The 26637-nt window shown below is 39.0% G+C and overlaps 1 protein-coding gene and 1 non-coding gene across 9 annotated transcripts in view; both read left to right on the top strand.

Moving 5' to 3' along the window:
* Nucleotides 1-26637, top strand: part of FANCC (FA complementation group C) — a 218040-nt gene that overhangs the window by 132495 nt on the left and 58908 nt on the right. For all 8 annotated transcript variants that reach the window (XM_012461949.3, XM_064361530.1, XM_064361529.1 and 5 more), the window contains 2 exons: nucleotides 16611-16721; nucleotides 17630-17694. In XM_012461949.3, coding sequence (XP_012317372.2) covers nucleotides 16611-16721; nucleotides 17630-17694 — 176 coding nt within the window. The remainder of the gene's footprint in view (nucleotides 1-16610; nucleotides 16722-17629; nucleotides 17695-26637) is intronic.
* Nucleotides 15857-15960, top strand: LOC135268724 (small nucleolar RNA U13). Its single transcript, XR_010337086.1, has one exon. It is a non-coding gene; the product is annotated as a small nucleolar RNA U13 (small nucleolar RNA).

The raw sequence follows: 26637 nt of genomic DNA, 5'->3' as shown, positions 1-26637 counted from the left end.
TGAGCCAGATCTTCAGCCGGGTGATTTACACACATGGTTTCTCTCAGTCCTCCTCACCTTGAGAGGTATCATTTTCTTCATTTCACATGAAGACACTGATGCATAGTGACAGTAAATGATTTTCTTCACTGAGTGGCGGAACTACTGACTGAGCCTCAATGTGTTTGACTCCAAGTCTAGGGGCATTTCCATTCTGAAGGAGTTCGACCTCAGATCCTCAAGGAATCTCAGCACACACGGTGGTCGAGGGCTGGTCTGCACCCTGTCGTAGTAGATTTTGAACCAGAGGAAGGGGTGGCAAAGGCGGGGCGGTCACAGGATGACCTGGGCTTCCCTGTGTGCTGTCCTCTCCTGGTTCTTTCCCTAGTGCACAGGAGATAAAGTCAGGTGGCATTGGAGCTATAGTCAGGTATGTGACCGGTGAGCCCCAGACTTTACAGTGCAGTGGGGAGGGGGTGGTGGTTCTGTTGAAGAAGCAGATTTTAGGGCCCCACCCCCAGAGGTTTGGACTCAGTGGGCTGGGTGGGACCAAGGTGGTCTGCAGGATAGTTCAGATTGAGGTCTCTGCACATCACATCCTGAGAACCACTGACTTAGGCACTCCAGTTTTCACCCTTGCCTCCTCCTGGGCCTCTGCATACATTTGTGGCAGACCTAGAGATGATATCTTCAGGTGAGTGTATGCAGGAGCAGGCATTAGAGATGGGCCAGAGGGCAGGAGGTGAACCTTGGCCATGACCGTGAAGAGGGAGAAGGTGAGAGGTATCCAGAGCTCAGGAACTGGGGTTGTGCAGCTATCAGATTATATACTCCATGCTCGCCCGAACTGGGACTGCAGATACAGCAGCATCAGATGGGAGATGTGCCGTGAGCGCGTGATGCTCGCTCCTTCCCATGAGGCATGTGCCTCACTCACTTTTGTGACAGTTCCACAAAGTCTGTTTTATTGTCTACATTTTACGGAAGTGGAAACTGAGGGGGCCTAACATTGTTTTTAAAAATTACCCTAGGGCCGGGCACGGTGGCTCACACCTATAATCCCAGAACTTTGGGAGGCTGAGGTGGGTGCATCACTTAAGGTCGAGACCAGCCTGGTCAATATGGTGAAACCCTGTCTCTACTGAAATACAAAAATTAGCCAGGCGTGTTGGCGCATACCTGTAATCCCAGCTACTTGGGAGGCTGAAGCAGGAGAATCACTTGAACCCAGCAGGCAGAGGTTTCCATGAGCCAAGATCTTGCCACTGCACTCCAGTCTGGGTTGACAGAGTCAGACTCTGTCTGGGGGGGAAAAAAAAGTAAAAATAAGTAATAATTACCATGCAATCACTAGTTAGGACTCAGAGTCTTTTTAACTTTAAAGCTCCATGACCTACCTTTCTTTCCTTTATTATTTTAATTATACAATTAATACATCAATATGGTTTCTAAAAAAAAAGAAAAAAAATTAAGCCAGGTACTCTGGCACACACTTGTAATCTCAGCACTTTGGGAGGCTCAGGCGGACAGATCACCTGAGTTTTGGAATTCAAGACTAGCTTGGTAAACATGGGAGAAACCCCATCTCTAATAAAAGTACAAAAAAATCAGCCAGGTGTGGTGATGTGCACTTGTAATCTCCGCTACTTGGGAGGCTGAGGCAGGAGAATTGCTTGAATCCGGTTGGCGGAGGTTGCAGTGAGCTGAGATCACACCACTCCACTCCAGCCTGGGCGACAGAGTGAGACTCCTTCTCAAAACAAACAAAGAAACAAAAACAAACAAACAACAATTCAAGCGCAGCAGTCTCCCCACAACCTCAAAATCCTCTTCAGAAATAGCCTGATATCAGTGGGCTGTGCAGATCCTTATAGTCTTCTTTGCTTTTATGCATGCAAATAACTTTGATTTTTGTTTGTTTTCACATAAGTGGAATTATGCTGGCTATATTATGTGACTTGCTCTCTTCACGTGATCGTAACTCCTAGAGTGTTTCTGTATCGGCCACACAAGTCTCCTTTATATTGCCAATATCCATCTTTATCCCAGAGACAAGATGGATGTTCAAAAACTGTAATCCAAACTCAGTTCTAAAAATGGGTGTATGTTTAAGCAAGAGCTGCTCAGCTAATGCAGTTTTGCTCCCGAGGGGACCTGGGCAATGTCTGGGGACATGTGTGGTTGCCACAACTTGTGAGTGGTGCTGCTGGCATCTAGGGGGTACAAGGCAGGAATACACAGGTCAGGCCCCTGCAGCAAGGAATTGTCAGGCCCAAAATGTCAATGGTGGCGGCATTGAGAAAACCTGATTGGTTTAAACCTACTTACCTTAATGGTGTTTCAGCAGCCCTGTTAAGGGGTTTGATCGATATGTAGTTTATCAACACCAATCTTTGGTGCAGTGGGGAAGGTGGTGGTCCTGTGGGAGAAGTAGATTGTAGGGCCACACCCCCAAAGTGGATACTTGGGAGGCAGAGGTGTAAATATTGCGCTTCAGCTCAGGAGCTCCAGAGCAGCCTGGGAAACATAATGAGACCCCATCTCCTAAAAAACAAAAACAAACAAAAAGAGTGCTGAATAATAAGTCTATTTTAAACATATGGTAGGATTTCAAATTTTCTGAAGAAATATTTAATTAGACTTGGCTTCTTCTCTGATTTGAAATTAGCAATACTTTTATACATTTCAAAGTAAGGTTTATGAAAGAGACAAAATTGTAAATGACTAATTGTTGAATTTTGCTTCCTAACCATGTAGTGGTGAAAAGTGTTTCTAAATACATTATTTATATGGTTAGTTTTCCTGCAGTGGGGAATTGTTCACTGAACTATACTTTGTCCACTTAGGCTTACATAGATATGGATTCTGTAAAATTGGAAATCATTGAACAGTTTAAACACTTAGATTAAAAGAAAAGGAACTATGGTAATTGCAGATCTATTAGATGGAATCTGTTGTGTCCTAATAAGAGTAATGAGAAAGACCATTAACTGTTGGAAGCAAGTTGTTGGGTTCAAGGTTGGGAATTGGTCATTATTTGTTTTCTGTGTCATTGCTTAGGTTAATCTACTCAGACTGCCATTTTTGTGTTTGAAAGAAATAAGATCTAGGCCCTAAGCTTAGACTGTCTTTATGCATAAAGAAGTCCAACCATTCATTATTACTTTGCTGAAGGATACATTATCATGAATATTTGCAATGAGGATAATGACTCCTTTTTTCTCAAAATAATTTTAAATTACCTTAAACATGTCTGATTTTCAGAAAGAAAGTATTAAAAGCAAAACTATTCCTTTAATTTAGGACTGACTTCTTCTCTGTTTGGATTGTAGATTATTCTTATATGAAGTGTGCTATTTGCATGTAGGACTATCTTTTAATTCTTAATTCATAAGTAACAAAGAAATAAAAGATTGAAATACTTTTTAACATAAAAAATTCCAAATCCTTTTTCAGGCAATTTGTATCTTATTTCTGTAATAGTTTTATCACCAGCCAATGGATATGCACTGTATTTCATAATATGGAAAGAAATTCTTTGTCATTTCAGATATTAAGGATTTCAGATTTTAAAAGAGTTATCAGTGAAACTATGTTACAAGAATATTTCCTTCCTGAGACATCTCAGTATCATAGGTGGCTTCAGACTAACAGGCGGAGAATATGATAGTGTGAAGTATCTGATTCGCTTTACTCTACTTGGTACCTTTAGGACATTCATCCAGAGGAGATTGGAGGGATTTGCACTTCTACCAGTCGTGTGTGTATCTGTGAACCACATCTCCTTTAGTGCCTGCCTTTTTTTTTTAAGACGGATTCTTGCTCTGTTGCCAGGCTGGAGTGCAGTGGTGCAATCTCGGCTCACTGCAACCTCCGCCTCCTGGGTTCAAGCAATTCTTCCTCCTCAGCCTCCCAAGTAGCTGGGACCACAGGCACGTGCCACTATGCCCGGCTATTTTTTGTATTTTTAGTAGAGACGGGGTTTCACCATGTTGGCCAGAATGGTCTCGATCTCTTGACCTCGTGATCCGCCCACCTTGGCCTCCCAAAGTGCTGGGATTACAGTAGTGCCTGCTTTTGAACTTTATATAAACGGAATCATGCTGCCTGTTTATTTCCATAATTTTTTTCTTAGCATGTTCTTTTCTTGTCCCCTTGCTTCTCCAGTTCAATTTTAGGAAAGTTTCTGAAGTCCCACCAAAAACTCTGTTTGGGATTGCATTGAGTTTGTATGCCAGAGTACTGACATCTTTGTGACATTGAATTTTTCTTGCTAAGATCATAAGGTCTTCCTTTATGTAGAACTTTCACATGTATTTTTAATGGTTTGTAACACAAATCTTTGCTGTCTTGTCATGTAATACTATGCAGGGCAATGATGGTCCATTTGACTGTATAGAGGACAACATTTCTTTCCTTTTTTAGTGAAGTAAATTTAGGTGGTGCTTATGAGTTGTTCTCATTTCTAGTTTGTCTTTGTTGCAGGGGGAAGTGATAATTTAAAATTGTGTTATAAGAAAATTGGCCAATTTTCACCATGGTGTCTAATTTAGAATAGTATAAATCATTGCAGATAATTTATTCAGTTTGGGCATTTTAATATTCAGTAAACAAACAATTCCAGTATAATAACATAAATGCTTTACTAGATGTTTACATAAAATGCCATGGGAACATTAATAAAAAGGGCAGAGGGAGGCAACTAATTCAGCATTTGGGCACAGGTATTTTATATGGTCACAGACCCCTCCAAGTATTTGACACAGCAGCATGGCCACAGGCCTAGGACTGAATAGACTGCTTGGAGGAAAGACAAGGTTAAACACAGCGAGTTATACCTGGGAAATACATTTTTAGGGGCCAAAAATAATTGAGTAAATCTGATGGAACTAACAAAAGCTTTGTTTTACTAACCAGGTTTGCAGGAGAAAAAATGTTTTTAAAGGTGTAGATATGCATTATAACTTGTATTTAAATATAGCTGAGGCTGAATTTCTCAGGACCCTTTTCAGTAAAGATGGTTCTTTGCTGCTGCTTCTCCAGTCCTTCCTGGATGTACTAATACTGCAGTGCCTGAAGGTTACTGCAAGCTGAATGGCACCAAAGCAACACCTTAGCCAATGAAGGTACATCCTTATCAGTGTGCAGGTTCTGTTCAGTATTCCCAACATGAGTAAATGGATTTGAAGGAAAAGCACATAGCGATGTCATGTTTTCCCAGTATTCTGTGGGTGTTTTATGACCTGCAACTAAGGAAAGCAAATTGTGAAAAAGAAAACTTGTTGTGCTCTCCTATAACGAAGTCACAAGGGAATCCTGTAGCCATTATGTTGTTCAGTAGCTGTAAGAGAGCAATCTGTGCTCTTAGTTTTCACTTGGCTTGTCTTTATTGAACGACTGTTCTGTGGCTCACAGCTGTGCTAGGAATGTGAAGGCTAGTGAGGCAGTACCTGCCGTGGAGAGCCTGAATGCTAATGGTGGACAGAGGAGAGCAGGCTCACAGTTACACTGCAAGGTGACCTTGGAAGGTGCAGGGAGAGAAACACAAGGGAGGAACCACAGAGACTTCGAAACAACGTCTTACCCAGTCAAGAACTAGAACAGGAATCCTGGAGAAAGATGGATTTTGAAAGACAGGTGTGATTTTGGCAGCTAGAGATGGGGGTGGGGAGGTTGTTGGGTTTCTCAGAAGAAGGAAATGGTCTGGAGATGGGAAGGGGCTGGGTGAATTTGGTGACCAGCCAGGAGTCTGATGTCGCCAAGTCATAGGGATGAAAGAGAAAGGCAGGGGAGTGAGTTTGCCCAGGTGGGCTGAAGCCATGTAGGGGCAGACTGGAGTGGGGGCCAGGAGCCTTAGCGGGTGATGGAGTTTTTCCCATCTTTTTTCTCTACTCCCTCCTCAGTCATCTTCCTCTGTCTGTCCCAGCCACATCACACATGCACTCTTTCTTCTTCTCGCCTCTGCCTCCTCCCCTTTTTCTTCTTTCCCAGCCCTCAGAATCAGCTCAGATGTCATTGTCTTTAAGAGCACCCCAAAACCCAGCAGGTGGAACTGATATCTCCTTGCTCTGTTCCCACAGCGACTGCCTCACCAAGAGTCATTCAGCACTTAGCATGCTGCCTATGTGATGGCTCCCACCTGCAGCACCGTTTACCAGGCTGCAGGGCTTCTCATCCCAGTGGTCCAGGAGAGTGGCTTGAATGCAGATCATCCTCAACCTATGTTTGTTGAATGAATAAATAAGGGATCCCTGTTTATAAACTTTTTTGGGGGTGTATTTTGTATAAAGAGACATGTCATGGAGAGCAAAGTGGTGGAAATTCTAAAAGACTTTAATGGTCAGATGAAGAAATTGTTTAGAGAAGCACAGTATATGTGCTCTGTCTCAGTTTGAGAATATTGACCACAGTTTGGCTCTCCTAGTCTTTGCCTGAGCAAAACTCAGCCCTTCTTCCACACCCAGACCACGTGCCAGACCACAGCCCATTGCTCCAGCTTTCCTAACCTGCCTGTGAATGTGTTGCCTGTTACATGAGGGAGCAGGTACAGTGAGGTAAGGACAACTAATGACACCCAAAAGCAAGGGCAGTGGATTTCCCTCTGCTTTATTTAAAACTTCTCTTCTTGAGTTCACCCAACATGATCTAAGCATTTTCAGCGGCTTTTCACGCATTAGCAGAGTTTTTTCATTCTTTTACATGAATCAAAATTGGGCTTAAAATCATTTGAGGAACAGCTGTGTTAGTTCCCACACTTTCTACCCATGAAAGATTTTATATCAAAGTTCAAGGTGATAATATCTGTACATCTTTATGTCTGAACCTTTTCATTTACATCCACATCCTTTCCTTAATTATTGATTTGTGTATTTAGAAACCCAGTGCTTCATTAGTAAAATGAGGGAGTTAGAGTAAAGGATCTCCAAGATCGCTCTGCCAGCATTTGAAGAAGAAACTGTTATTATATGACTGTAGGAATTTATTCTTGTCCAAGAGCCAATGCCTAATCTTTAGTGGTTTTGTGTTTAGACTATTTGCCACTAGGTGGCAGTAAAAAAAAAAAAATTATTCTTAGCAATGAGAAATGCTCATCAATATGTAAGTTTACTTTAAAATAAAAATTTAGGGGACCAGAGTTTGAAGTATCTGTTTTGAAACTGTGTAACCATATACTGGCCTCTGCGTGTTGTTTCTAGGACTTAACACTTATTTTATTCAGGGAAAAAAAAAAACTTGTGGCACTCCATAGCCACTTATATTAGTGAATTATGGAAAAAAGACATCAGTTAAAATTTTGTTTTATATGTACACACACAGAAACAATGTGTTTGTGGTGATTCTAGGTAAAAAAACATATTGTGCTGGTAGTCATATAAAAGTATAGCACATACAATTATATATAGTATACAATTACTTGATAACAATAAATGACTATGTTACTGGTTTATATATTTATCATACTATATTTTTATTGTTATTTTAGAGTGTACTAATTTTTTTAAAAAAAACTTCAAATTGAGTGATGAAGAAAAAAAAGCAAAAAAAAAAAAAAAGTTGGCTAGATGTGGTGGCTCATGCCTGTAGTCCCAGTGCTTTGGGTGACCAAGGCAGGAGGATCACTTTAGGCCAGGAGTTTGAGACCAGCCTGAGTGACATACTGAGACCCTGCCTCTACAAAAAATAAAATCAAAAAATTAGCCAGGCATGGTGGCACACGCCTGTAATCTCAGCTACTCAAGAGGCTGAGTCGGAAAGATTGCTTGAGCCCGGGAGTTCTAAGCTGCAGTGAACTATGATTGCCAGACTGGGTGACAGAGCAACACCCTTTCTCAAAAAAAAAAAAAAAAAAAGCTAACAGTAAGACAGCTTTAGGCCAGTCCTTCAGGAGGTATTCATTCTAGAAGAAAACATTGTTACCACAGGAGATGACAGCTCCGCATGTGTTATTGTTACTGCCCCTGAAGACTTTCCAGTGGGACAAGATGTGGAGGTAGAAGACAGTGATATTGATTACCTGACCCTGTGTAGGCCTCGGCTAGTGTGTGTATGCTTCAGTTTTTCTCTTTAATAAATTTTTATTGATACATAATATGCATACAGAAGTACATGCTCAAAGCATTAAGATAAAGCTCAGTGAATTATTGCAAAGCAAACAGATTTTTGTAACCACAAAACAGAACCAGCCTTATTCATGCTTCCAACATCCACTTTCTTCCTTCTTCCTCCCCAGAGGTAGCCAAAATCGTAAGAGCTAATGTTATAGATAAACTTTGTCTTTTTATACAAGTGTTTTATTACAGAACATTTTAAACATAAACAAAATAAACAAAATGTACACTAGACCTGACACTCAGCCTCAACAACTACTTATCATGTGCTATTTCCACTTCATCTGTACTTCAGCCCATTCCACCCCTTTATTATTATTTTTAGTTATTTTTATAAGATGTATGTGCATTGAAATATACAGTCTAAACTGTATCTTTTTGACAAATCAGTACACCCGTATAACTTTTTCTTCTTTTAAGAATAGAATACCAGCTGGGCACGGTAGCTCACACCTGTAATCCTAGCACTTTGGGAGGCCAAGGTGGGCATATCACTTGAGGCCAAGAGTTCGAGACCAGCCTGGCCAGCATGGTGAAACCCCATCTCTACTATTATACAAAAATTAACCGGGTGTGGTGGCACATGCCTGTAATCCCAGGTATTCTGGAGGATGAGGCAGGAGAATCATTTGAACCTGGGAGGCAGAGGTTGCAGTGAGCCAAGGTTGTGCCACTGCACTCCAGCCTGGGTAACAGAGCTAGACTCTGTCTCAAAAAAAAACCAAAAAAAAAAAACAAGAATAGAATTAACAATTATTAATGTGCATGTGAATCACCTGGAAATATTATTTAAAATCCAGATTTTGATAAAATAGGTCTGGATTTTGTCTGAGAGTTTGTATTTCTAACAAAGTGCAAATTCATAGAGCACATGGTAATGACAAGGTCTCTTTTATCTAAAGTAAATAAAATTTGATGAATAAAATATGCTCTCTGTAGGACTGCTTGGTTAAAAACAGCATAAACCAAACAAACAATTTTATAATGATTTTAATCCAAAATTAGCGAAATCTCTATTATGGTTTCCATGGAAATGCCCCTTCAGGCTAAGAAATGTAGTATCACCAGAGGGCTGGTTAAAAACAGCAGAGATTTGGAAGTTGATGTCTTATAAAGTGGCAGACTCCTTTTCACACCCATAAGTGGCTTTTACAGAGTTACCCAAAATTCAGTCATTTATACACCAAATGTAGATAATTATCATAGCTTCCTATTAAAATTACATTTTAATGCCTTTACAAAATTTAACTCAATTTTCTTATAAAAAGTAAAACATTTTTATATGACATTATAAGTCCCATTTATATTCAACTTAAGCTTACATAATTGTATTAGGTGCCATGTCTGTATGTTGACCACCCAGTGTGCTTTGGGGTTCCACTGTTTGCACAGGCACCACAGCTGAAGAAACACAGATGCACAGGTGCCAGTCAGCCTGGTTGTGCGAATGGCGGTTGTGTTCCCTAGCACAGAGGTCTCATTCCTGCACACTCTCCTCAGAGGAGGAAGAGACCAAAACTTCCTCTTAGGGGGCACTTCCTGGGACATGGGCTAAGTCTCCTAAGGGTGAGGGCTCCAACCAGCAGGTACAGACCTCTCAGAAGAGAGGGATAAGGCAGCCATTCTGAACCTGGAGCTCCACCACCCCTTGTCCCATCTCATCAAGACAGTTCTGAGGGGCTCTTCTGGAACATGTCTGGATGGTAGAGACTGGAGGACAATGTGGGTTTTGCTGAGACTCAGATAAGGTCTGTCCCAGGGAGGCAAGAGGTCGATGCTCAGCATCTGGGATGGTGTCCTTGTGAACAGTGAGTTGCTGCTTTGGGTAAAAATCCATTTTCACTACAGAAGAGGCTATAGCAGGGGTGTCCAGTGTTTTGGCTTCCCTGGGCTACCTTGGAAGAATTGTCTTGGGCCACACATAAAATACACTAACACTAATGATAGTTGATGAGCTAAAAAAAAAAAACACACACACACACACACACAAAATTCTCATAATGTATTAAGAAAGTTTACAAATTTGTGTTGGGCTGTGTGCTGACAAGCTTGGGCTGGAGAGTCTGAACGGCTCCCCGATCCCCTCTCTGATTCTCTTTGGTGGCGAGGCCTGGAAGGGGCTGAGTCTCAGTATCTTGGGAAGATTCTGGAAAGTCTGTTTGGGAACATGAGAAGACCTCTTGCCTGGAGCTTGAATGTTTGATTTGCTGTCCTGGCCACGTATATGCTTGGCAGCCAGAGAGCGGGGTTTGCATTCACACCAGCACAACCGTGAGCCAGGGCTTGAAGTGACCAGGACAAGTGTCTTGGTGGCAGTGTGCCTCAGTTTTTAACAAAAAGTTTAAAAAGTAAAAAAATAAAAAATTTAAAAATAGAAAACCTTATGGTGTAAGGATATGAAGAAAGAAAATATTTTTGTACAGCTATACAATGTGTTTGTTTTAGGCTGTTATTACAGGGGTCCAAAAGTTCAACAAAAATAGGTTTATCAAGTTTGAAAGTTGTGGTAAGCTAAGAATAGTTTATTGCTGAAGAAAGAAATATATGTTTTTATGAATTTAGTGTAGTGTAAGTATACGGTGTCCATAAAGTCTACAGTGGTGCACAGTCATGTCCTCAGCCTTCACTTGTACTCCCCACTCACTGACTCACCCAGAGCAACTTCCAGTCCTGCAAGCTCCTGTCATGGTAAGTGTCCTAAACATAGAAAAGGTACAGTAGTTTTACTGTACCTTTTCCGTGTTTAGATAGATTTAGATCACAAATACTATTGTGTTAACAGTACTCTATACAGTCCCATCCTGCACAGGTTTGTAGCCTAGGAGCAATAGGCTCTCCCATGTAGCCTAGGTGTGCAGCAGGCTGAACCCAATTGGGTTCATGTAAGTACACTCTGTAATGTTTGGACGGAGAGAAATTGCCTAACAAAGCATTTCTCAGAATGTATCCCAGTTGTTAAGTGATGCATGACTGTAGTACCTAGGGAACTATTTGTGGCTATTTTAAACATTATTTAGGAATTATTTATAATCTCTCATCTCACCCTGTTAATCTAGCAGATGTCAAGAGGAGCTCATGCATATTGGGAAGTCAACCTCCATGAGCTGGTCCCAGGTCTGGGGTGTGAGTGCTTCTGGGAGGCTGTGGGTTAGGGGAAAGCCTAGGCATGGTTTTGTTTAAGATCTACAATCTTGACTGACCCTTAGCTATTACTGCCTCAAAACTGATTTTCCTTTGTTGCATACTACATTACTTTCCATCCCAACTGAGTCTGTAGCGCTTGCACTTTAACTTTTTAAGGTTGGATTGCGATATATAGTAACAGTAGCCACCTGTTTATGGGTGGCTTAATTGAAACTTTGCTGAATTGAATTTGATTAAAAACTGAACCTGGGGTTTTCAGTGAGATACCATACTTAGAGAATGTAGTGCCTTACACATTATAAGCGCTTGGTAAATTTTAGTTGTGATAATCGTTAGAATTTCTTCAAGAAGTGACTTCTCACAAGTGAGGGGCATAGGGGATCAGACATACTAAAGTCCTGATGGACCAAAAAGTCTGTGGTCCTCCAGGGTCCCAAACAGGCTAGTAAGGAGAAGTCAAGTCTGGTGCTGGGTGTGGGGTGCACTGGTGAGCCAGGCTGCTTCACTTTGAGAAGTTTGGGCTTCACGATGAGAGTAACTGGAAGCCATAAGGGTCTCATACAGAGCAATCAGATTTGCATTGTTAAAAACTATCCCAGATGTCTCATGGACAGTGGATACAGGAAGATTTATTATAAGGTTTGGCCATGGAGTAAGTAACTAGCCTTGGGCAGGCTGCTTAAACTGTCTTGATTTCTTCCTCTTTAACCCAAATTCAGTAATAGTACCTACCCATAGGCTATGAGTATTAAATGAGTTGTTATTTGTAATCAGTTTAGAACAGCGCCTGGTATGTAGTAAGTGCTTTAAGTGTTTCTTAAATAGAATGCAAAAGTCTGGTTTCTGAGCAGTAGGTTGCATTATTCTGACACTACCCTTCCCCCTACTTAGCATCAGACTGACCTGCTCCATGAAACCCAGACTGCTGCCAACTTGGATCCCACCTAGTTTCTAAACCAACTCCTCCTTCCTCTGCCTGGGTCTGACTTGTACACCTCCACGTGGATTTGACATATGGCTGGCCAGATCTGGCTGGGCTTTCCCTTTTCCCAGAACACCTGCCCTGCACCCCACTGGGAGTTCAGGCCTCATCCTGGCTTGCTAAGAGCACCAAGTGTTCTCCTTGCTGTGCAGGCCCCACTGTCTTCCTTCAAAAGTTCAGTGGAGCCCAGCGGTAAGTGCCATTGCCCCTCCACAGATGGCACCCTGGCTTGTACCTAAGCTCCCTGACTCTGCCTACCCAGCCACGGCTGCTCCCTCTCTCTTCGAGATTGCACTTAGTGTTGGAAAAGAACACCACCAACATGGAGATGAACTCATTTGGGGCTATGATCACCTCCTGTGTCCTGTCTGTATTTGGGGCAGATTTGAACTGAAAGAGGGAAAAAGCAATAGTAAGCAAGAGGCCCCATCCTTCTCTCTATTTTAGGCAGGGTTCACTCTAACTCTGTAAAGCTCCTGTTTTTCCCCCTTTCCAGTGGATTCATTTTTCTGTAAATCATGTAGTACATATTGCTGATTTTTTTTGTTGTTGTTGTTTTTACTAATCATGAATGTCTTCTACTGAGTAGTGATGTTTTAAAGCTACTTTGTTAACTTACAATTCTAATTTGAAAACACTAGATAGGATGTCATGTACAAATGGCAGGTTTCCACCTACATGACTTAGGAGTGTTGCCTAGATTCTCCTTTAAGGATACGGAGAGGGGTGTGAGCTCACAGGGCGAAAGTACATGATCCGCACAAAAGGATGCCTCTGACATTCAGAGTAGAGCTTCCCCCAGGGGTAGGGACTGCTGTTGAATCGTGGTGGGGAAGGGCAGAGGGCATACAAGGCTTCTTCTGTATTTCTAATGTTTTACTGATTAAGTTTGAAGGTTTGTGAAATTTGACATAATATCTTGTATCTTTTTGGATGTGTCAGATACTTTATGATGAAATTGAAGTGAGCACCGTGATAGTGATAACCACCCAGCATGTCACTGATATGTGTGCCACATGCTTGTCCCGGGTATGTGGAGCCTACCTGCCCATCACTGAGGCATCCTTAGCCTCTACCCCAGATTAGACTGTCATCTCCAAGTATTTGTGTATGAAGTTATATACGGATATTTATATGCACAGATGCAAATTCATTTTATCTCATAATGTGTTATCACAAAATGCTCTATGGAACTTTTTAAAAAATCAAATATTTCCAAATAAAACTTTTTCAAAAATTATTTTTTTCCTGGTATTAAAAGAAGTACATACATTTATGGGAGGTTAGGAAACATACTAAAGTAGAAAGAAGAAGAAGGGGAAAAAATATATATATATAATGTTAATATAAATGTTAGCAGTCTCTAGGGTGGCACTATTATGGGTCTCTAGCACCACCCTAGAGACTGCTGACATTTGGTGATAGCTGTGATCTATCCCCCAAAATTCATGTGTTGAAACTTAATCACCAATGTGGTAGTATTAAGAGGGGCTTTGGGAGGTGATTAAGTCATGAGGGTAGAGCTCTCATGAATGGGATTGGTGATTTTATAAGACGTGAAAAAGAGTGTCCTGGGCCCTTTTTGCCCCTCTGTTCCTTTTACCATGTAAAGACACAGCATTCATAGTGCCCATCCCTTTTAGAGGGCACAGCCACAGGGCATCACCTTGGAAGCCTTCACCAAACACTGAATCTGCCAGCTCCTTGGTCATGGACTTCCTAGCCTCCAGAACTGAGACATAAAGTTCTGCTCTTTATAAATAACCCAGTCTGAGGTATTTTGCTATAATAGCACAAATGGACTAAGACAGTGATATTTTCTTCCATTGTTTTTCCATTCCCATGTATGGATTATTTTTATATTGATGAGATCATTCTGAATATAACATTTTACATCTTTCTTCATTTAATAGTATACGATAACCATTTAAAATACTATTAAGATTATTCATAAACTTTTTTTTTTCCTTGAATATAGGGTCTCACTCCAACTGCCAGGCTGGAGTGCAGTGGCGTGATCATGGTTCACTGCAGCCTCAATTTCCAGGGCTCAGGCGATCCTCCTGCCTCAGCCTCCTGAGTAGCTGGGATATCAGCTGTGCACCACTATGCCCAGCTAATTTTTTGTGTTTTTTGTACAAAAACACAAAACATGGATACAATACAGAATACAAAACTGTCGTCCCAGGTGGGGTTTCTCCATGTTGCCCAGGCTGGTCTTGAACTCCTGGGCTAAAGTGATCTGCCCAACTCAGCCTTCCAGAGTGCTGCGATTACAGGTGTGAGCCACCATGCATGGCCCCTTTATAAACATTTTAAGAGTTTACAGTGAGCCACTATATAAGAATATTATAAATTAATCATTCCCTGCTATTAGACAATTTTCACTATATGAGAAAGAACAACTGCATCTTTGAGCATAGTTTCTGTCATCATATTTGCATTTGTTTCCTTAAATGTATGCCAGCTATATGAAGGGTTCTGAATATTTTGAAGACATTTAATACATTTTTTTTTCAAGTTACTTTCTATAAGGCAGGGCCTTTGTTAGTCCGTAATCTGTGTGTGTTCAGGTAACAAACCTCTAGGCAGACACACCCCTGGAAGTCTAAGCTTCACGATGAGTTCCAGGCTGTGTTACATCTGCTCACACTGCATGGACACGTTGGTGCCATTCACAACTGCACTCTGTATGGAAGATCCTTTTTCTTTCTTTTTTTTTTTTTTTCTTGAGACGGAGTCCCAATCTGTCACCCAGGCTGGAGTGCACGGCAACCTTCACCTTCTGGGTTCAAGCAATTCTGCTTCAGCCTCCCAAGTAGCTGGACAACAGGTTCACGCCACCACGCCTGGCTAATTTTTTGTATTTTTAGTAGGGACAGGATTTCACCATATTGGCCAGGCTGGTCTTGAGCTCCTGAGCTCATGATCTACCCACCTTGGCCTCCCCAAGTGTTGGGATTACAGGTGTGAGCTACCACGCCCAGCCGGAAAACCCTATTTCTGTTCCTCCAGGAGCGCACATAGAGTACCTCTTTCATAGAACCCCATACAGCATTAGCTATTCGTGTCTGTAACAACTTAAATTCATTAAGTGAAAGTGGCATATAGGTGTTTTATCTTACCCTTTTTGATTATGAAGGACAAACATTCATTTTTGTGTTTCTTAGTCGTTTGTATTTTCTCTTACGAATTATCTATTCATATTTATGGTTATGCTCTCAGTGTTTGTCATATATTTTGTCCATTAACTTGATAACATAGAATCTGTACTATTTGTTGTTAACATTCTTTCTAGTTTGTGATCATATTGTTTTTCTGGTAAACACAAGGTTTTATTTTTATTGAGCACAGCCAAACCTCTTCCCTGATAATTTGCTCCCAGGATGTTCAGTTCTCAGAGTTCTTTCTCATTCAGACACTTGAAAAATGTTCATGTTTTCTTCTTGTGTATTATTTCATTTTTAAATTTATTTCTTTAATTTACATTAAACTGGATTATATTTAGATAAAAAATGCCCGGTGAGAATCTTTTTTTTCTTTTTGTACGAATAGTTTTTGAGGCACCATTTATTGCATAATATGTCCTTTCTCTACTGATTTGTGACGTGTTCTCTATCTTATATTAAATTCTCATATCTTGATCCTTTTTTAGTTCATGAGCATGATGATTGGGTGTTTCACATACGTGTGTGAGATGCGCCACCCTTGAACCTTGTATGACATCGGCACTTTAACCATTTGACCTTTAAAAAAAATTATAATCTCTGTTAAACATATTTTACTGAGTTTAAAACAATAAAATTTCATTCTTAATATAGGTAAAGCACTGCTTATTCATTATATGTATTTTTGTTTCAGTGTTTGTTTGTTTAAATTGACTTCTTTTTTTTTTTTTTTTTTTTTTTTTTTTGAGACGGAGTTTCGCTCTTGTTACCCAGGCTGGAGTGCAATGGCGCGATCTCGGCTCACCGCAACCTCCGCCTCCTGGGTTCAGGCAATTCTCCTGCCTCAGCTTCCTGAGTAGCTGGGATTACAGGCACGCGCCACCATGCCCAGCTAATTTTTTTGTATTAGTAGAGACGGGGTTTCACAATGTTGACCAGGATGGTCTCGATCTCTTGACCTCGTGATCCACCCGCCTCGGCCTCCCAAAGTGCTGGGATTACAGGCTTGAGCCACCGCGCCCGGCCTAAATTGACTTCTTTTTAATGTATTAACTTTAATGTTAACATTTCTCTTCTACACTTTAAATCAAGTAAATTGGGTACTTCAACAAACAGGTTGTTTTGTTTCATAGAGACCACCCCATTTACAAATAAATCATAGGCATTGTACATAAAAGGTGCTTGTATTCACTTTTAAAGAAGTTAACTTTTTCTTTTTATGTTTTTTAGGGTTTATTATCTCATATACTTTCAGCACTCAGATTTGATAAAGAAGTTGCTCTTTTCACTCAAGGTCTTGGATATGCACCTATAGATTACTATCCTGGTTTGCTTAAAAATGTGAGTATTTAAAATTTATCACTTTTGAAATGTTCAATGTTGAATGTATCATCAGCGAAAAGAGTAAATGGAAATATTTTGGTCCTCCAGAAGAGATGTTTAACTTTTCTTTGTTTATCTCTTTTTACCTTGGGCAGACTTATGGCCATGTAAGGAAGAAATGTGAGATGGGAAGTTATGAGAAAGAAGGAAACCAGGAAGGGTTTTACTAAACAAACCAATCAACCTCTCTTTCTAGTAACACATCTCACTTATTCACTCTGATGTTTGGGAGAAGAGCTTTTCTTAGCTATTATAAACATAGTCTTGTACCGTTAGACAAATCTTATATTTAAAATAACCTGATTGGAATTTTCTGTTAAAGCAAAGCAGAAAATTCAATACATAGTATTACATATTTACCTCTTAGTATTAAAGCTTTGTTTTCTTCTGGCCTAAATTGTAGCCAATTTTAACTTACAATCTTGATGTAAGAAATTTTAACTTACAATCTTGATGTAACTCTTGTAAAAAATATTAGGAGATTTTTAATGTTTGTTAACTGTTCTGGTGTTTGGGAAGCTTTATACAAGAGAAGCATTTTTTAAAAAAATCAACTAGATTTTGAATGAAGAAATAAACTAACATTTTATTTAAATGGATTTGATTTTAATTCTTAGGAAATGAATGATCAGTCTATTGTTCGTTGCCCAAATAGGAATGCAGAATTATAGACATTAAACATAAAATCCCGGTTATTAGTAAATGTGACATGGCACTGCTTCGTTTTCACTCTGACAAAGTAAAACATGAGGAGAAGATGGGGGTTGGGGGAATCTCAACGGAAATATCACTCACACCAAGAAAAATAGAACTGAGGTAATCCTGTTTGCAGCATGAGTTAACCTGCAACTGATTTTGTTTTACAGATGGTTTTATCATTAGCATCTGAACTCAGAGAGAATCATCTTAATGGATTTAACACTCAAAGGCGGTAGGTGTTAAACTAAACATCCTTCTTCTTAAGTTTCAAAATGTATCAATTTGGTTATGAGAGGAAAATTTTACAATTCATAGGAAATGCATGTTCAGTTATGGTTGTATTCTATGTAGAAAGATTATTTTAGTGGAATACATAGCAAATTGGTAAGTTTTTTTCAAACTCTTTTTTAAATCAATATTTTCTCGACTCTCACAGAGCAGTAAGTAAATCATGTAATGTCTTTTGTGGGCCCATTAAGTAAAAAGCCCTATATATACAGTAGGGAGCACAAAAGAAAGAGCAGCACTTAGTTTTATCCTGGAGTTGCTCACTCTGCAGGAGGGGAATGTACACAGATGCAAGCATGTGCTCTCGTACTAGCCTGCTGTGGCTCTACCTCCTCCTGCTCCCAGCACACAGACACACAGACACACACACACACACACACACACACAGACACACAGACACACATACACACACACACACACACACACACAGTCAGGATATTTACAAGGCAACATTTTATGTGAACATATCCCCTATTTTAAGAAACATCATATTCCAAAATCTAGACTAAACAAAGAGATTCAGACAAATTAAAAGGCAATTAATTACATTACAAATGTTTCTTCGCTCTGTGAAAGAAATCAGTTTTCGTTGGTGAGCATTTCATTTTTGACATGTCATTAACCAAGAGAATCTGAGACTGAGGGATTGGTGATTTTTTTTTTTTTTTTTTGTAAAGCTGTTGCTAATTCCGGCTCTATCAGAAATTATCTTTGTCCTCAACCTTGAGAAATCCTTTGCTCCTAACCCTTCAACTATGTAATTATTAGAGGAAAACATTGGAGAAATCTTTATTATGTTGGATTGGCAATATAAGAAGAAGAATATATAGGAGACATGGAAAGTGTTTAGATTTATTTATTTACATGTCAGGTAAAGACTTGGCTTTAGTTGTGAGGTGAATGTTGACTGATGGCTCTTTAGATTCATGTAATTATAAATTTATTTAAAAGGACTTTAAAAATCAGTCAGTGCAATGTGTGTATACTCCCTACACCAAAATCCCAAAATGTACATCACAGTTGATGATTTTTTAATAAGCAGCTGACAATAAAATAATTTTTAAAGTTTATTAATAAACAGAAACAAAGGATCAGAATGCAAAATATAGAAATGACTTGCAAAAATCAGTCATAAAGAGGCAAATACTCCAGTATGGAAAACAGCAAGGAATATAAGCAGGTCGTTACCAAAAGATGAAAACCGAATTAATAATAATATTAAAGGAGTTCTTCAGGAGTGAGTGACATCAGCAAGATGGCAGAATAGGAAGTCCTAGACCTTATTTCCCAATAGAGACATTGACTTAACTACAACATACATCCCCCAAAAGTTTAATGAGAACTACAGAACCAATTAAGAAGTCAAAATACTGCAGGCAAGCTCAAAGTCTAGAATAGCCACATTGAAATTGGTTAAAATGTCTATTTTGTGTCAACTGTGATAGCCCTTTTCCAAGGCTGACACAGCTTGGTGAGATTGGTAGGAAAAACTCTGTAGCTTCTCACCCTTGGGAGGGAAAAAGAAGAGTGGAATGTGCATCCAACATTTTCACTTTTTAGGGAGCAGATGAGGAACTTACTTCTCTACTGACTGAAAGCACTGATGAGGAAATGGCATACAGTAATCCCTCTTTATCTGCAGGGGATATGTTTCAAGACACCCAGTGGATATCTGAAGCTATGGATAATACCAAACCTGATTGCCATCAATCATAACATATTTCTGTATTCCACTCACAAATTTAATGTCTTTTCTATCCTAACTAAGCACTTATCATGCATGATGGCTGTAATTTTTGCCATGTGAGATGCAATGATAAAACTAACATTTTTTTCCTTCTTTACAATTTCACAGATAGACGATTTGTTTTTACTATAGATCTCAGCAACCTCAGCATGTGATTTTTTTCTTTCCTTATTAAGTTGAGAACTTTCACCTCTTCACTTAAAGAAAGCACTTTACAATTTCTCTATTACATATCCAAATTGCCAGCTCCAGTGCTTTTGGACTTTGAGGTCATTATTAAGCATTAATAAAATAAGGGTTACTTGAACATAAGCACAGTAATACTGTGACAGTTGATCTGACAACCAATATGGCTACTAAGCAGGTAGTGTATATCATGGATACCCTGAGCAAAGGGATGATTCATGTTCCAGGTGGGACATAGTGGGACAGCATGAGATTTCATCATGCTACTCAGAACAGTGCACAATTTAGGTCAGGTATGGTGGCGCATGCCTTTAATCCCAGCATTTTGGGAGGCTGAAGCAGGTGGATCACCTGATTTCAGGAATTCAAGACCAACCTGGCCAACATGACAAAACCCCGTCTCTACTAAAAATGCAAATTAACTGGGCGTGGTGGCTCATGTCTGTAGTCTCAGCTACTCAGGAGGCTAAGGCAGGAGAATCACATGAACCTAGGAGTTGGAGGTTGCAGTGAGCTGAGATTGCACCACTGCACTATAGCCTGGGCAACAAGGGCAAGGTGTTATCTCAAAACAAACAAAAAAAGCGCACAATTTGAAATAATTATTTCTGGAGTTTTTTCATTTGATATTTTTGGACCACGGGTGACCATGGCTAGCTCAAACTACAAAAAGTATAACTGTGGATAAAAGAAGACTACTTTTGATGCCTTGGGGCCATGGAGAACAAAAGAAAGCTTAGTGGTTTGTGGTAGCACCAGAGAATTGACAGTGCTGCAGATGGAGGCTGGCGTAGCTCAACATAATTGGGAGAAAGTGCCTAGCTCATGACTTGTTCTTTGGGAGGGAAAGAGAAGAATGGAATATATATCCAGTATTCTGGCTTTTCAGGGGCCTACCAGAGGAACTGGTATCGGTCTTGCCTGACCCACAGCACTGACAGAAATGGCATCATACTTTGGAAGAAGATAGCTCAGCAGCTTGTTGCAGCACTGGAGAATCTGTAATACCACAGACAGACACTAGAGGGAGGAAGAGATTAGGAGCTCTTGAGAAAGAAACCCATAAAGCCCTCTAATTTGGAAATCACAAGCCCTCTAATTTGGAAATCACATGCATAAGCTCAGAGAAGACATATCCCTGGAAAAGGTTCGAGGGACCTCCAGAATCTCTAGTTGAGAGTCCATTTGTGAAAGTCTTCCCTGTACCATGTCTGTCCATAAAGACTGAGATAAGTGGATGCGTCTTTAAATGTACAAAATACAACAAAAAACAAGAAGATACAAAGTAAACCAGGGAAACATGGCATAATCAAAGGATCAGAATAAATCTACAGAAGCAGACCCTAAAGAAACAGAAATGTACGCATTATCTGACAAAGAATTTGAAATAATTGTCTTAAGGGATCTCAAGGCACTGCAAGAGAACACAGAAAAATAATTAAATGAAATCAGGAAAACAATACATGAACAAAATGAGAATATCAACAAAGATATAGAATAAATGAGAACCAAACAGATATTCTGGAGCTAAAAAACCACAATAACTGAAATGAAAAACTTACTCAAGGGGTTCAGCAGTAGTGTTGATCAAACAGAAGAAAGAGTTAGAAAACTTAAACACAAATCATTTGAAATTATTAAGTCAGAAAAAAAAATAAAGGAAAGTAAAGAAAGCCTAAGACACTTGTGGAAAAACATCATGTGGAACAATATATACATTATGGGAGTCCTAGAATAAGAGAGAAAGGGACAAAGAACTTATTTGAAGAAATAATGGTAAAAACTTCCCAAATATTAGGAAGGAATTAGATATCCTAATTTAAGAAGCTCAAAGGACTCCAAAGAATGAACCCAAAGAGGCCCACACCAACATAAACAAAAATTCAAATTGTCAGAATTTAAAGACAGAATCTTGAAAGCAGCAAGAAAAAAGTGACTTGTCATGTAGATGGAAGGTTCCAGAAGATTGTCAGTGGATTTCTCAGCATAATTACAGGCCAGAAGGGAGTGGGATGTTACATTCAAAGAGCCAGGGAGGAAACAAAACAAAACAACAACCCCTTCCAACTAAGAATACTTCATCTGGGCTAAAGCATTCTTCAAAAATGAAGAAGTAAAGATACTCCCAGATAAACAAAAGCTGAAGAAGTTCATCACCTCTAGACCTGCCTTACAAGAATTGCTAAAGGGAATCCTTCAAGTTGAAATGAAAGGATATTAGACAGCAACATGAAAGCATACAAAAATATAAAGGCTTCTGGTAAATGTAAATATACAGACAAATTTAAAATCTTATAATACTGTGTCATATAGTACAGTTGTACCTCGGTATCCACAGAGGATTGGTTCTGGGACTCCCCACACAAACCAAAATCTACAGATGCTCCAGTTCCACAGCAAACTGTATGGAACTTACAGAAACAAACGGTCAATCTTTGGGTTCTACATCCTGCAAATACTATATTTTTGATCCATGATTAGTTGAACCCATGGATACAGAAGACGTAGATATAGAGGGCTGACTGTACATGAATCATTTTTAATTCTGGTATAGAGCTTAAAAGATAAAAGCATAAATAACTATTAAACTATGTTGATAGATACAAAATAGAAAAGGATATAATTTGTGACATTGATAACATAAACTGGGGAGGGAGATGTAAATGAGTAGAGTTTCAGTATGTGATTGAAGTTACCTTGTTAGGTTGTTATAACTCTAAGATGTTTAATGTAATCCCCATGGTAATAACAAAGAAAATACCTGTAGGAGATGCACAACAGAAAATGAGAAGGAAATCAAAGCATGTCACTATGAAAAAGATCAATGAAACACGAAGGAAATAAGAGAGAAAATCATGAACTGAATGACTACAAGGTATATAGAAAACAACAAAATGCCAATAGTAAGTCCTTCTTTATCAGTAATTAGGTGAATATGAATTAAACACCCCATTCAAATGATGTGAAGTAGCAAACTAGATCAGAAAACAAGATCCAGCTATATTCTGGCTATATTCTGTTACTTGAGATACAAGGATATACATAGACTGAAAATGAAAAGATGGAAAAATATATAACATGTAAATGGTAACCAAAATGGAGCAGGCATAGCCATACTCATATCAGAAAACTATTAAAGAGACAAAGAAAAAGATTATATAATAGTCAAAGAGTCAATTCACCGGGGAGATACAACAATTACAAAAATACATACACTTAACAACAGAGCATCCAAATATATGAAGCAAACACCAATAGAATTAAAGAGAAAAATAGACAGTAACACAATAATGGGAGATTTCACCACCCCACTTTCAATAACAGATTGATTAACCAGATTGAAGATCAATAAGAAAATAGAACTTGAGTAATGCTATAGACCAACTGGACCTAATTGACATATATAGAACATTCTATCCAGTAACAGTAGAATATACACTCTTCTCAAGCACATATAGAGCATTCTCTAGGAAAGATGACATGATAGGCCACAGAACAAGTCTTAACAAATTTAAGAAGACTGAAATCATAGTACTATTTTTTCTGACCACAAGGGAATGGAAATCAATAACAAAAGGAAAACTGGAAAATTCACAAATAATGTGGAAATTAACACACTCAAACAATCAATGGGTCAAAGAACAAATTACAAGAAACATAGAAAATAACTTGAAACAAATGAAAATGAAAACACAACAGGGCCGGGCACAGTGGCTCAAGCCTGTAATCCCAGCACTTTGGGAGGCCGAGGCGGGTGGATCACGAGGTCAAAAGATCAAGACCATCCTGGTCAACACAGTGAAACCCCGTCTCTACTAAAACAAAAAAAAATTAGCTGGGCATGGTGGCGCGTGCCTGTAATCCCAGCTACTCAGGAGGCTAAGGCAGGAGAATTGCCTGAAGCCAGGAGGCGGAGGTTGCGGTGAGCCGAGATCGCGCCATTGCACTCCAGCCTGGGTAACAAGAGCAAAACCCTGTCTCAAAAAAAAAAAAAAGAAAACACAACATATCACAACCTATGGGATGCAGCAAAAGCAGTTCTAAGCAGGAAGTTTATAGTGGTAAAGGCCTACATTAAAAAAGAAGAAGGTGTACTTGCTTTTGAAGGAAGAAAAACAAGAAAAGAAGGATCTCAAATCAGAAACCTAACTTTACACCTCAGCACCTAGGAAAAGAAGAACAAACTAAACCTAAAATTAGAAGGGAGAGACTGATAAAGATTAGAGCAGAAGTAAATAAAATAGAGTATAGAAAAAAAATCAATAAAGTTAAGAGTTGGGTTTTTGTAAAGATCAGCAAAATTGACAATTCCTTAGACTAAGTAAGGAAAAAAAGAGAAGACTTAATAACAAAAATCAGGAATGAAAAAATAGAAATTAAAACTGATACCACAAAAATTAAAAAGATTATAAGACTACTATGAATGATTATATGCCAACAGATTGAATAACCTAGAAGAAATAAATTTCTTAAAATATACAACCTTCATGACTGAATTATGAAGAAATAAAAACATCTGAACAGATCTGTAGCTAATAAAGAGATTGAATTGGTTATTCAGAACCTTTCAACAAAGAAAAAAACCAGGACCAGATGGCTTCACTGGAGAATTCTATCAGACATTTAAAGAAGAAGTAGCACCAATCCTCCTTAAACTCTTCCAAAAATTGAAGAAGAGAGAACATTTCCAAACTCATTTTGTGAGCAAGCATTACCATGACACCAAAATCAGGCAATGAAACTACAAGAAAACAGACTGATATCCTTCATGAATCATGATGCAAAGATTCTCAGCTTAAAGTGAATTCAACAATACGTTAAGAGGATTATATACCATGACTGAATGAAAATTATTCCTTGAATACAAGGATGGCTTAATATACAAAAATCACTATAATACGCCACATCGATAGAATGATGAACAAAACCCACCTGATCATCTTAATTAATGCAGACAAAACTGAACACTCACTTATGGTAAAATATTAAACAAATTAGGAATAGAAGGAGATGACCTCAATGTAATAAAGCAGTGTAATAAAGCAATCCCATATTTGTGTATATTTCTAAATAGGAACAAGATCTCTAAGAAATATTTGCACACCCATATTCATTGAGTATTATTTACAAGAGCCAAGAGGTGGAAGCAACCTATATAATGCCCATCAGCAAATGAATAACGAGAATATGGTATCTCTACACAATGGAAGATTATTCCACCTTAGAAAAGAAGTCCTGTCATGTGCTATGATGTGGATGAAACTTAAGGACATTATGCAAAGTGAAATAAACTAGTGACAAAAGGCAAATACTGCATGATTACACTTATGTGTTATATCTAAAGTACTCAAACTTGTAGAAACAGAATGTAGAATAGTGGTTACCTTGGGATGGGAGGAAGGGGGAAATGGGAGTTGTTGTTCAATGAGTATAGAGTTTTAGTTTTGCAAGATATGAAAGTTTTAGAGATTTGTTGCCCATAAGGACATACAGTGAACACTACTGTACTGTACACTTAAAAATGGTTAAAATGGTAAATTTTATGTTAATGTGCTTTTCATCACAATTTAAAACTGGTCTGCGAGCTCTTCTGTGCATTTTCAGGAAAATGTAAACTACAACATCAGTTAGACACATCCATTGGATTATGTTGAGCTTCAGGAGGGAACGTTTATGTTCTGATGGGAACATAAATAGGCACAGCCACTTTGCAGAACAATTTGGTCTTAGAATTTGGGATTCCTCATCAGTCTCTCCATGAGTGCTTTGGTTACTGTAGCCTCCAGTAATTGTGGGAGGACCAAGAGGTGGTGTTGGTTGAGGTTGCCAATAAATTGTATTCTGGGCATTAGAGTACTCCCATATTTTCTGGAGGTTGATAGCCATTTGGGACTGGCTTCTCCTTCACAGGCCTCCTTCCTCTTTCCTGTTGGGAGTCAGGACATTTCTATTAGCTCTTGCGTAAGGACAGTGGATAAGAAGAAAGAGTATATAAGGCAGCTTGCTATCAGGTTGCCCCCTGCTCCTTGAATTCACCCCCAAATTAACTCTTACCTTTTATAGTAGTCCTCTTTTGCAAGCTCTTAGGGCTGTGGTATTTTCCTTCAAAAAGATCCCAGCTACCTACCATGTCAAGCTTTTCTCAGAATTTGTGGATTATCAAGAAACCCCCATTTTACAGTATTATATATTTAATTGTAAAAATTCTTTCATCATTTCTAGGAGTTGGGAGTATAGCATGAATGCTAGGACATTCATGTCCTTAGTTCGTCACTTCATTCAGTCTCTTAGGTTACATTTCCATCTTATTTTCTCTTGACTAGATTATGAGAGTCACTATTCTTCATAGGTCTTGCTGTTCAGTCCCCAGGATGTGTAGCAGTTCTATAACAGAGCTGCTCAAAGTGTGGCCCTACAAATCAGCAGCATCAACATCCCTGGGGGAGAGGCCAAGAAATAGGAGTTTTTTAAAACATCTTTCCATACCTACTTGGGAAGTTTGAGAAATGCTGCTCTATACTACTTCTTTAGAAGCAGTTCCCATAACTGCATAACAATCTGAATACTGTATGGTGACATGATAGAATTATATTTATGGTTTTTATTTTTGATAATGAATTCCTTAATAGTTTAGCTGTATTATTTTCTTGATAATAGTAAATTCTCATGAAGATAATTTTTTGTCAAACTACCCATAGTGATCTATTATGTGTGAACAGTTTGTCTTTTCTTCTCAAATATTCACCTTTTCTAAATTGTACTTCCTGTTCTTTACCACTTTCCCAAGTGGCAGATATCCTTTCAACATTTACCTTCCACAGTGCTTTATCATCTTTCTCTTACCACCATGATTTTAGATCTAAAATTCATTAATGTGTTTTTGAGTCCATCATCTAAGTTGTTAACAGAAAAGACACATTTAGGTTGAGCTGTAAATATCTTACATTTTTGGGA

This window comes from Aotus nancymaae, unplaced genomic scaffold (assembly GCF_030222135.1).
Source record: "Aotus nancymaae isolate 86718 unplaced genomic scaffold, 86718_ANA_hifiasm-v0.15.2.pri h1tg000041l, whole genome shotgun sequence".
Classification (NCBI taxonomy): domain Eukaryota; kingdom Metazoa; phylum Chordata; class Mammalia; order Primates; family Aotidae; genus Aotus; species Aotus nancymaae.
Note: the sequence above shows the minus strand (reverse complement) of the source record. Positions and strands in the feature narration are given on the sequence as shown.